The sequence below is a fragment of the Ochotona princeps genome, chromosome 25 (genome assembly GCF_030435755.1).
Source record: "Ochotona princeps isolate mOchPri1 chromosome 25, mOchPri1.hap1, whole genome shotgun sequence".
Lineage (NCBI taxonomy): Eukaryota > Metazoa > Chordata > Mammalia > Lagomorpha > Ochotonidae > Ochotona > Ochotona princeps.
Window position 1 is genome coordinate 25,071,863 of NC_080856.1, and position 10,748 is coordinate 25,082,610.

The 10,748-nt window shown below is 56.4% G+C and overlaps 1 protein-coding gene across 1 annotated transcript; it reads left to right on the top strand.

Moving 5' to 3' along the window:
- The first annotated feature begins 1,760 nt into the window (after positions 1–1,760).
- ATG9B (autophagy related 9B) lies at positions 1,761–10,741 on the top strand. Its single transcript, XM_004594494.2, has 14 exons — positions 1,761–2,390; positions 2,667–2,710; positions 2,866–2,930; positions 3,136–3,288; positions 4,451–4,592; positions 6,588–7,342; positions 7,481–7,634; positions 7,828–8,007; positions 8,459–8,695; positions 8,892–9,025; positions 9,177–9,273; positions 9,462–9,585; positions 9,676–9,816; positions 9,980–10,741. The coding sequence occupies exons 1-13, from the start codon at positions 1,844–1,846 to the stop codon at positions 9,801–9,803; spliced, it is 2,760 nt and encodes a 919-aa protein (XP_004594551.2). The 5' UTR covers positions 1,761–1,843; the 3' UTR covers positions 9,804–9,816; positions 9,980–10,741.
- Positions 10,742–10,748: the final 7 nt, after the last annotated feature.

Consider the following 10,748-nt stretch of genomic DNA (forward strand, 5'->3'; position numbering starts at 1 on the left):
CGCACCGGGATTCCATATGGGCGCCAGTTCTAATCCCGGCAGCTCCACTTTCCATCCAGCTCCCTGCTTGTGGCCTGGGAAAGCAGTCAAGGATGGCCCAATGCTTTGGGATCCTGTACCCATGTGGGCGACCTGGAGGAAGCTCCTGGCTCCTGGCTTTGGATCGGCCGTTGGGCTCACTTGGGGAGTGAAGCATTGGACGGAAGATCTTTCTCTCTGTCTGTCCTCCTCTCTATATATCTGACTTTGTAATAAAAAATAAATCTTTAAAAAAAAAGATTTACTTATTACTAATATAGAGACAGAAAGAATGATCTTCCACCTTCTGACTCAATAGCCGGAGCTGAGCTGATCCGAAGCCACAACCAGGAATCTCCTCTGGGTCTCCCACGCAGGTGCAGGGTCCAAAAACAAGGGGCCAGAAGTAGGGAAAAAAGGCTCTCCTGGGCTCAAGTTTCGCAGGCAATTCCAATACCATGAATTCCTCCACGTTCGTGCGTTTGGTAGGTGGTCTGGAAAGCTTGCTGCTCCTCTCTCCACCTGGTACCTACACCCTGCTCTGCTGTCTGCCCTGGGGGCTCAGCACCCAAGGCTCTGACACCTGGCAGCTGAGTCGGTATTTCAGGAATTGGCTTCAGTAGGAAGGCTGGTGATTCAGGGCCTCAAGAATGGCGTTGGGCAAGCCACCAGACCAGCTGCCCGGGCCGCCACCTCCTTGCTGAGGCAATAAGCACTTCGGTTGGCTCATCGCTGGGTACTCATGTTGTCCTGCCATCCCCAGAACTCCAGTAGCTCTCCTATGCCAGGTCAGCCCCAGTGATTCCCAAGAGCTCAGAAACTGAAACAGGACTTGGAGGAAATGGTGGTAGGCTTGGAAAAGAAAAGAGGGCCAACATATGGGAACCTCTGAAGAACTCTTCTACTTTTAGCTTTTAAACCGCTTCTCAGGGCCCACTGCGGTAGCCTAGTGGCTAAATCCTATCCTTGCATGCGCTGGGATCCCGTATGGGCACTGGTTCATGTCCCAGTTACTCTACTTCCCTGCCAGCTGTCTGCTTGTGTCCTGGGAAAGCAATCAAGGACTGCCCAAAGCCTTGTGAACCTGCACCTGCGTGGGAGACCCAGAAGAAGCTCCTGGCTCCTGGCTTCGGATCAGCTCAGTTCTGGCCATTGCAGTCACTTGGGGAGTGAACCAGCAGATGGAAGATCTTTCTCTCTGTAAAATTGCTTTTCCAATAAAAAGAAATAAATCTTAAAAAAAAAAAAATCACTTCTCAGATCCAAGATGGCTGCCTTTTCTTTCTTCATGTATTTCCTGGGCTATTTTTTTTTTTAACTGGCTGCAAACTTATACAGACTCTGTCTTGCATAGCTTCCTCACCAACAGCACCCAGACTCACTCTAGTCCCTTGTTGAACACCATATGTAAGCACAGAGGGAAGCTAGCTGACACTGTAGGAACTGAAGGATTTAGCATGTGCCACCCTCCTGTCCCCCAAGACTCCACAAGGCTTGAGGAGATTTTGCTTTCCTTTTGGCTGCTGCTCCCTTCTTGAATGAGCTTCGGGTCTGAAGACGGAAGGTGTGTGTGCTCTGGGCTCCGCCTCTTCCACCGATGCCCCTCCCAGGCACAGAGGCTGGGCCTCCTGAGCTTTGGCCCTCGGCTGCCCTGCAAGGGGCATGAGTGATGACACAGGTGACTGAGAGCTGGGACGCCTGAGGCCTGCCCACGCTGAGTCACCTGGTGCTGTTGTTGTCGAAGGCCCTGCTCAGCGTCACAGACCTCGGTGGCAACAGCAACACCTTGCATCCTTCTGACCTACGAGGAGAAGCTGCGGCCTGGATGGTGAGCCGAATGGGCTGGGGGGGGAGCAGGGGGCGGCTGGGGCGGTGGGGAGATCTGGGGCCCAGGTCAGTGCCTCTCCTCCCTATGCCGCTGCTGCCTCCTCCTCCTTCGTGTCGGGGTCCCCAGGGAGGAAGGATGCCCATCTTCTCTCTGTCCCATGCCCCTCACACAAGAAGCTCCCCCTCATCCTTTAGCCCATCTGCGCCAGGGCCCCCCTGCGCGGTACTGCAGGGCACGGGGGCTTCTCAGCCTCGCCACAGTGCCCTCCCCACCCCAGCCACACCCCCAGCACAGGCACAGCCTGCAATGAAACCCACCCCTGCTACCCCCTCCTGGGGCTCGCACTCCACTCCATCCCTGGCCTTGGTCACTGCCCCGCCCTCGCGTCGGTGCCCCCAGGACCACCCTGGGCTGCGGATAGGCCCCCTGATTCCAGAGCAGGATTATGAACGGCTGGAAGACTGTGATCCCGAGGGGCCCCAGGACTCCCCCCTGCACGGGGAGGAGCAGCAACCCCTGCTTCACGTGTCTGAAGGGCTCCGTGGTAAGTGTGTGTGCACATGTATGTGTGTTTGTATGTATGAGTGTGTATGTGTCTGTAGGAGTATGTGTGTGTACATATATGTAGGAGTGCATGTGTTTGTGTGTATGAGTGCACATCTGTATATATGTGTGTGTCAGTGTATGGGTGTAGCTGGAGGGGCAGTGAGAAGGGGGGATCTGGAATTCCTGGTATTAGTCTGGGCTGGGCCTTTGGCAGCAGCACCCTTTGTCACTCAGGTGATGGTGCCACACCTGACGTTGTCCCCTTTGTGTCCAGGCTCCTGGCATCACATCCAGAACCTGGACAGCTTCTTCACCAAGATATCCTTTCTGCTGACCTGCCAGAGGGGGCACAGGAGGGCACCAATCCTGGCAGGGGGAGTGCGTGAAGGTGCCTTGGCTTGAGGCTAAGGTGTGCATAGACGCTCTCAGGGCGGCCCATTCTACCCTAAGCTTATTCCTTGACTGCCGGCCACATCTACAGCTACCACCAGCGGAATGGCTTTCTCTGTATCCTGCTGGAGGATGTCTTCCAGCTGGGGTGAGATGCTACTCCCCAGCCCTAAGCTCTCTGCCTGTGACCCACAGGCTGCTGGTCCTGTCTGATGTTATCCAGTGCCTTCCTAAGCAGCCCAGGGGCTCAGCAGGGTGGGAGTGGCTGCAAAGGAGCCTGAGATTCTGAGGGCTCCTGGGTCTCATCAGTGTCCCCCCCATCTCTGCACTCCTTGCCCTGCCCCCACCTCCAGACAATTCATTTTCATTGTCACCTTCACAACCTTCCTTCTTCGCTGCGTGGATTACAATATTCTCTTCGCCAACCAGCCAAGCAACCATACCAGAGCTCATAGCAAAGTGACTTTGTCCGATGCCATCCTGCCCTCGGCTCAGTGTGCTGAGAGGTGAGTGACAGCCTGGGGGGCCTCAGAGGGGAAGCACACATGGAGGGGACAGAGGGACACATTGGATGTCCCTTGATTTTTTTTTTTTTTTGAAGATTTAGAAAAAGGGTATTTGAAAGAGCTATAGAGAGAGAGGGAGGGAGAGATAGATAGATGAGAAAGAAAAAAAGACAAAATCCTGTCGGTCAACTCCCAGAATGGCCACAATCAAAGCCAGAAATCTAGAACTTCATCAGGTCTCTCACATGAGCATAGGGCCCAAGCGCTTGGGCCATCTTCCACTGCTTTCTCAAGTGTAGTAGCAGGGAGCTGTGGGGAAGCCGGGACAGAAACAGGTGCTCATGTGAGATGCGGGGAGTCAGAGCTGACTAAATGCTGACCTCTGTCCCATGGTCCTGTTAAGCTCTTCTCGGAGTTTTGCTCTCAGTACCAAAAATTCACTGAACACACTCTAAGTTGCATTTAGGTTACAACTAGAATTAAGTTGTGTTTAGTTTAAATTATACAAAGTATATTGAAGACACTTAAAATTGTACACCCAGAGAAGTTTTCTTTAGGAGAGCCATACCTATTTATTTAGAAATTAAAGCCCAAATTAGAACTAAAATTAAAAAAAAAAGAAAAAAGAAATTAAAGCTCAGGGGCTCAGTGGTGTGGTAGACACAGGTAAGGGTGTGGCCTGTGATCCCGCATGGGTGCTGGTTCCTGTCCCATGTGGCAGACCCAGACGAAGCTGTTGGCTTTGGCCTGGCTCAGGTGTAGCCACCTGGGGAGTGGAATGAATAGAGTGGAAGAGCTCTTTCTCTGGGTCTCCTCCTCAGAATCTGTAATTCTGACTTTTAAATAAATGGATCTCTTTAAAGACTCAGAATAACCTTAAAACTTAAGCATGTGCAACAGTGGATTCCATGGGTTGTTCCTGTGAGGTGACCTCCTCACATGTCTGGTAGCCTCAGGAAAGCATGACACACACTCATGAGAGCGAGCAACTAAAGCTGCCGGAGAGTGCTGACTTCTTAGAAACTCATCAGGGTGGCCCTGGCGGAACCCCTGGCAGATGCCCCAATCTGGAACTCTCTGGAGGTCCAGTTGGAGAGCTGGCTGTCTGTCTCCAAGTCCAGCCTGCCTCTCCCCTCACCATGACTTGTCCAACCCTGTACAGGATCCACTCCAGCCCCCTGCTGCTCTTTCTCCTGGTCCTGGCTGCCGGTTTCTGGCTGTTCCAGCTGCTGCGTTCAGTCTGCAACCTCTTCAGCTACTGGGACATCCAAGTATTTTACAGGGAGGCCCTGCACATCCCCCCGGTGAGCTGGGCAGGGCCCTGTGTGTGTGTGCTTATGACAGGTGGCAGAGGAAAGGTGAAGAAGCATATGGGGGACAAAGTGTGGCCTCCCTGATGCCAGCCCTGGATCCACAGTCAGCTCAGGAGCCAGGGGTGTTGTCACTGCGCAATTGTGATTCTTGCCCTGGTGGACTCCGTTTATTTAGATGGGTCATAGATGATGACTTACAGTCACCTGCTTGCGGTGTAAACAATGAGGAGTTAGAGGCAGAGCTGTCATCATCTGATATTCTCAGAGCAGGAAGAATTGGGTTGGTTCTGGATGCACAGGAGGAAAGCCCCAAGGCAGGAAGTTGGGAGGAAGCAGTAGGCACCTGTGTGGGGGCCCTGGTGAGGAGATGGGCCTAAAACAGCTTTCAAGGTCCCCTGTGGGATGGCGTTGTCCATTCATACTGGCCTTGTCACCAACCCCATCCTGACCCACCCTGTCTTTCCTCTTCATCTTGTGCCTGCTTTTTAATTTTTTTAAAAAAATATTTATTTATTTTTATTGGAAAGTCAGATGTACAGAGAGGAGGAGAGACAGAGAGGAAGATCTTCCATCCGATGATTCACTCCCCAAGCGGTCGCAATGGCTGGAGCTGAGCCAATCCAAAGCTAGGAGCTTTTTCCAGGTCTCCCACGCGAGTGCAGGATCCCAAAGCTTTGGGCCGTCCTCGACTGCTTTTCCAGGCCACAAGCAGGGAGCTGGATGGGAAACAGGGCTGTTGCTTTTTAAAAAGAAGGTTTTATTATTTTTTAAAGCCAAGCATTTTTAACCAACTAGGGAAATCTTTAATTTTTAATGAAGATTTATTTTTATTGGAAAGGTAGATTTGGTTCACTGCCCAAATGGCTGTAATGGCTGGAGCTGATCTGATCTGAATCCAGGAGCTTCTTCCAGGTGTCCCATGCAGGTGCAGGGTCTCAAGGCTTTGGGCTGTCCTCTGCTGCTTTCCTGGGGCACATAAAGGGAGCTGGATGGCAAGTGGAGTAGTTGGGACATAAACCGATACCCATATGGGATGCCAGCTTAGAGGCAAAGGGTTAGCCAGTTGAGCCAATCTGCCGGCTCCCTCCTTCTTGCTGTCTGTAAGTGCTTTCTTTAAAGTGCAGCTGTGTAGCGCACTGTTCTTATTCCCCCCTGCTCTCTAAGCCCAGCACTTTCCACACTGTAAGAGAAGAGGTTCTAGAAGGTGCAAGAGAGTAGAGGACTGCTAGGCACAGCAGGGAGGAGTCAGGAGGAGCAAGTCAGGCAGAAGCTTCTGACCTCCAGGTGGCTGCTCATCTTTCTCTTCCTCACCCTTCTTTCTCCTGTCCTGCTCCTTTCCTGAGAGACGTTTGGGTAAGCCCAAGGTGGGGAGGAGACGGCAGACCCCGAGGGCCTTGACTGACTGGGCCTGGGGACTCTGGATGAAAGTGGACTTTAGATAGGTCTGCACCCGGCCAGATGGTTTGGCCGAAGCACCTATCCCTAGGTGCCAAAACAGCCAGGGTCTTGGCAAGGCTCATTTGGTAACAGAGGGTAAGAAGATTGCCTGGAACAGGCTGGGTCTGGGAGTGGCACAGCATGGCGGTGAAGATTGGAGTGCAAGTGTAGCAAACAGATTGGAAAACAGGTGCCATTCCCCCAACGAACTGCCAGCCATTCAGTTATGTGCATGCCTTGGTGGGAGGCCACTCCGAATACCCTGCCTTGAAGGAGCTGTAAAACCAGGGGAACACCCAAACACCCTTGGAAAGCTTGCTAAAGAGGTGTCACCAGGAAACACATGACTAATGGGAACAGCAATTTGGAAGAGCAGGAAGCGCCAGCGGCAGGGTTAGGGAGAGGGCAGAAGGCAAAAACCTAGGAGAGGTGACTGCAGGGTTGGCTATGGTGAGTTTATGGCAGTTGGTAGGTAGCCCATGTGGGGATGCAGAGCTGTGGTATCACTGGGGTAGTGTAGCAGGTGCATAACTGTCCCCTTCTCCTTAGGAGGAGCTCAGCTCGGTGCCCTGGGCCGAGGTGCAGTCCCGCCTGCTAGCACTACAGCGAAGCGGAGGGCTGTGCGTGCAGCCGCGTCCGCTGACGGAGTTGGATGTCCATCACCGCATTCTGCGTTACACCAACTACCAGGTGGCGCTGGCCAACAAGGGCTTGCTGCCCGCCCGTTGCCCGCTGCCCTGGGGTGGCAGCGCGGCCTTCCTCAGCCGTGGCCTGGCACTCAACGTCGACCTGCTCCTCTTCCGAGGGCCCTTCTCGCTCTTCCGCGGGGGCTGGGAACTGCCGGACGCCTACAAACGCAGTGACCAGAGGAGCGCCCTGGCCGCGCGCTGGGGGCGCACGGTGCTGCTGCTGGCCGCCGTGAATCTGGCGCTGAGCCCGCTGGTGCTGGCCTGGCAGGTGCTGCACGCCTTCTACAGCCACGTGGAGCTGTTGAGGCGCGAGCCTGGCGCTTTCGGGGCGCGTCGCTGGTCCCGCTTGGCCCGCCTGCAGCTGCGCCACTTTAACGAGCTGCCTCACGAACTGCGCGCGCGCCTGGCCCGCGCCTACAGCCCGGCCGCCGCCTTCCTGCGCGCCGCCGCGGCCCCAGCCCCTCTGCGCGCCCTGCTGGCCCGCCAGCTAGTTTTCTTCGCTGGCGCGCTCTTCGCCGCGTTGCTGGTGCTGACGGTCTACGACGAGGATGTGCTCGCCGTGGAGCATGTGCTCACTGCCATGACCGCGCTCGGGGTCACTGCTACCGTGGCTAGGTGCGACGGCAGGTGCCCGGGCTGATGGTGCTGGTGGGTGGAGCCTATATCTGCGAATCTTTACTTTTCCCGCCTCCCATGCAAGTCCTAAATCCCGCCTGTGCATCCTCCCGCCCCGCCCCCGCTCCCGCCCTCCAGGTCTTTTATTCCTGAGGAGCAGTGCCAGGGGCGTTCCCCGCAGCTCCTGCTGCAGGCGGCTCTGGCCCACATGCACTACCTTCCCGAGGAGCCCGGCGCTGGCGGCAGAGCCAGTGCGTACCGGCAGATGGCGCAGCTCCTGCAGTACCGAGCGGTGAGGGTCGAGTCGGGGCACAGCAGGCAGTGCCGCCCAGGGGAATCTGTCAAGGAGAGGGTACAGGGCCAGCGGGCATGGCACTGGATCTCGGGAACCCAGGGGGTGACTGCCCTCGCCTGTCGCTCGCTGGGAGCCTCTTGATCCTGATCACTAGTGGAACGACTCAGCAGCCGCACCTGTGCTTCTCCAGGTCTCTCTTCTGGAGGAGCTCCTGTCCCCTTTGTTCACCCCGCTGTTTCTGCTCTTCTGGTTCCGCCCTCGTGCCTTGGAGATTATTGACTTTTTCCACCACTTCACTGTGGATGTGGCCGGCGTCGGGGATATCTGTTCCTTTGCCCTCATGGATGTGAAGCGCCATGGCCATCCTCAGGTTAGAGTCCTTCCCTTGCTGGGCCTGCCTCACCCAGAGCAGACCCAGGCCAGAACCAGCTCATCGTTCCACCACGTGTGACACTGGGCATGTCATTTCACTTTTCCTGCACTCAAAGTGTATGAGGACACTGGTGGGAAGCTTGCTGTGAGGATGGCTCCACTGGACTTACCAGCCCACAGAAATGGCAGTCAATGCCAGCACAGAGAATTCCAGAGAGAGGAGAAAGGGGGCGGTCCAGTGGGTGTGGTTGAGTCTGGATGCCATGGGGGCCCTGTCTGCACGGAGGCCGGAGGGTCACCCCCTGAGCTGGATCTCCCTCTAGATGCTGCTCTGCAGCCTCTGCTTCCTCCCCGTGGAAAGCAGGGCCATATTTCAGTGCCGCCTCCCCTCCCCTCCCCTCCCCTTGCGGGGCTAAGCATCCTCAGCACCTGACTATTGTTGCATGCAGTGGCTCTCGGAGGGACAGACAGAGGCCTCACTGTCTCAGCGTGCAGAGGATGGCAAGACTGAGCTCTCACTGATGCGGTTCTCCCTGGCACACCCGCAATGGCGCCCCCCAGGGCACAGCTCTAAGTTCCTGGGGCACCTTCGAGGCCGGGTGCAGCAAGATGCAGCTGCCTGGGGCACCAGCTCAGCTCGGAGCCCCCCTACCCCGGGAGGGCTCAGCAGCTGCACCTCACCACTGGTGAGTCCCACACCTGGAGTGCCCGCTTGTCCTTTCCAGCTCTGGACCTTTCCCCACGGCTCTGTTCCTAGCCAGCCTCCCCTTTTGCTGTTAACTGGCTGCCGGCCCACTCGCTGGCTCTGCAGTCTTCCCAGGACCTCCTCTCCCTCTCTGCCTTCTTTCCTGATCTCGTCTCTCCTTTTTTGCTTGCTCCCAGCCTGAGGCTTTCCTGGCCAACCTCCTGGTGCACCCCCTCCTGCCCCCGAGGGACTTGAGCCCCACAACCCCCTGTCCGGCTGCAGCCACAGCCAGCCTCCTGGCCTCCATTTCCCGCATCGCCCAGGACCCCAGGTGAGAGGAGTTGCTCCAGAGGCCAGGGAACCAGGTCAGGGGCCAACTGTCCGGAATGAGGGGGACTTGGGAGAGGGTGCAGCTACTCTGCTTCCTCTGGCACATGGTAGGCATACAAGTCTTTTGACCTCTCACACACCCGGTCTTCTAGCTGTGTGTCTCCAGGGGGCACAGGGGGCCAGAAGGTGGCCCAGCTCCCGGAGCTGGCTTCTGCTGAAATGAGCCTCCATGCCATCTACCTGCACCAGGTGAGTAGAGAATGCCAGACAGGGGCGTGTGGGGGAAAAGCAGATGAATAAGATGGAGGCCGAAGAGGGGCCTGGGGTGTAAGGAGCTGCAAGAAGAGATCTAAGAGCCCTCTGTACTAGCTGGGGGGGTTGCGGCCTCACCCCCCAGCAGCAGACCGGGCCCCCTCATGCCTTCCCCTCCTATTCAGCTTCATCAGCAGCTACAACAGGAGCTGTGGGGAGAGGCTGAAGGCTCCTCCCCATCCAGGCCCTGGTCCAGTCCCTCCCAGCCAGCCTCGCCAGATGAGGAGAAGCCATCCTGGTCCAGTGATGGTGAGGGGCAGGGTGGGGCAGGGCAGAGGGCAGACCCTGGCTGCACCCTGGGCACCGCGGCACTGGCTGGCTGATGGCTTCTGTCACCAGGCTCCAGTCCTGCGAGCAGCCCCAGACAGCAGTGGGGAGCCCAGAGGGCCAGGAGGCTGTTTCCTGAAGGGTTTCACGAGACCATGGATACCCCGAAGGAGCCTGGTCAGAGCCCTGGTAGCGAATGAGAGGGCGTCTCAGGTCAGTATGGCCTAGTCTGGGAGGAGGAGAAAAGGATGAACAGGAAGTGGGTTAGGAACCGGACCTGGAGGTGCGGAAACGGTGATGGGAATTGAGAGTGGTAGGGGGAGGCTACGCTGGGACGCAGAGCCCTGGACTGCTGACCAAGAGCCTTCTCCTCCAGGTTCCCTGGTTTCTCCAGCCACAAGAGATTGAGATCGCATGGGGTGGCACAGAAGGACACCTCACGCCATCGTGAAGAGGGCAGGAGGACACATCTAGCTGTCTTTGGGGATTCCCCATCTCATGCTTATGAGGGGTCCGGGATGCTTTCTTTGTGAAGGAACTGGGGGTCAGTGAGGAACTTGCCGCAGAGATCAGAGAAAGGACAGGAGTGAGGAACCCCATGGTGTCCTGAAGTTTCAGAGACAGTTCCTATAGAGGTGCCCTACCCGTTCCACTCTGGGGACTGGCGGTCCTGGAATGGAACCAGGAAGAAGTCCCTGGGTATCCTCCGTGGGGAGGGGGCAGAGGCCAAAGTCACTGGAAGAGAAACAGGTACGGGATCTAAAAGGCACTGGACCTTGGCTGCTGCTGCTCCCTCGGGGTCCCCAGGGGCATGGGGCGGGGTACTGGGGACTTGGGAGTACAAAGCTGCTGTTTCTGGACTCCAGCACGTGTTGAGGTCTGAGGAAGTGGGTGCGGCTCCTCTTCCCACATGGAAGAGGACTCGCATCTGTGTTGCACATCTGTGCGCCCTGCTGTCCCCCTGGCGGCGCTGGAAGGTCACTCCAGTTTTCCCAGTCAAGAGCCAGGGAACAACACTGGCAGCTGCCGTGTTTTCCAGAGCACTGGGTCACGTGGAGGACGAAGCGCTCCTCCTCAGGGAATCACCACGCCCGCATCAGATCAAGTGAAAACACAAAATGGGTCATTTTATCATCGTCATTCAT

Bases quoted from the DNA above. Each gene is read 5' to 3' on its own strand.
- ATG9B (XM_004594494.2), top strand. From the start codon at position 1,844: ATGGTGAGCCGAATGGGCTGGGGGGGGAGCAGGGGGCGGCTGGGGCGG. The intron at 2,931-3,135 runs GTGAGATGCTAC...CCCCACCTCCAG, and splicing joins GAGGATGTCTTCCAGCTGGG to ACAATTCATTTTCATTGTCA. The intron at 4,593-6,587 runs GTGAGCTGGGCA...CCTTCTCCTTAG, and splicing joins AGGCCCTGCACATCCCCCCG to GAGGAGCTCAGCTCGGTGCC.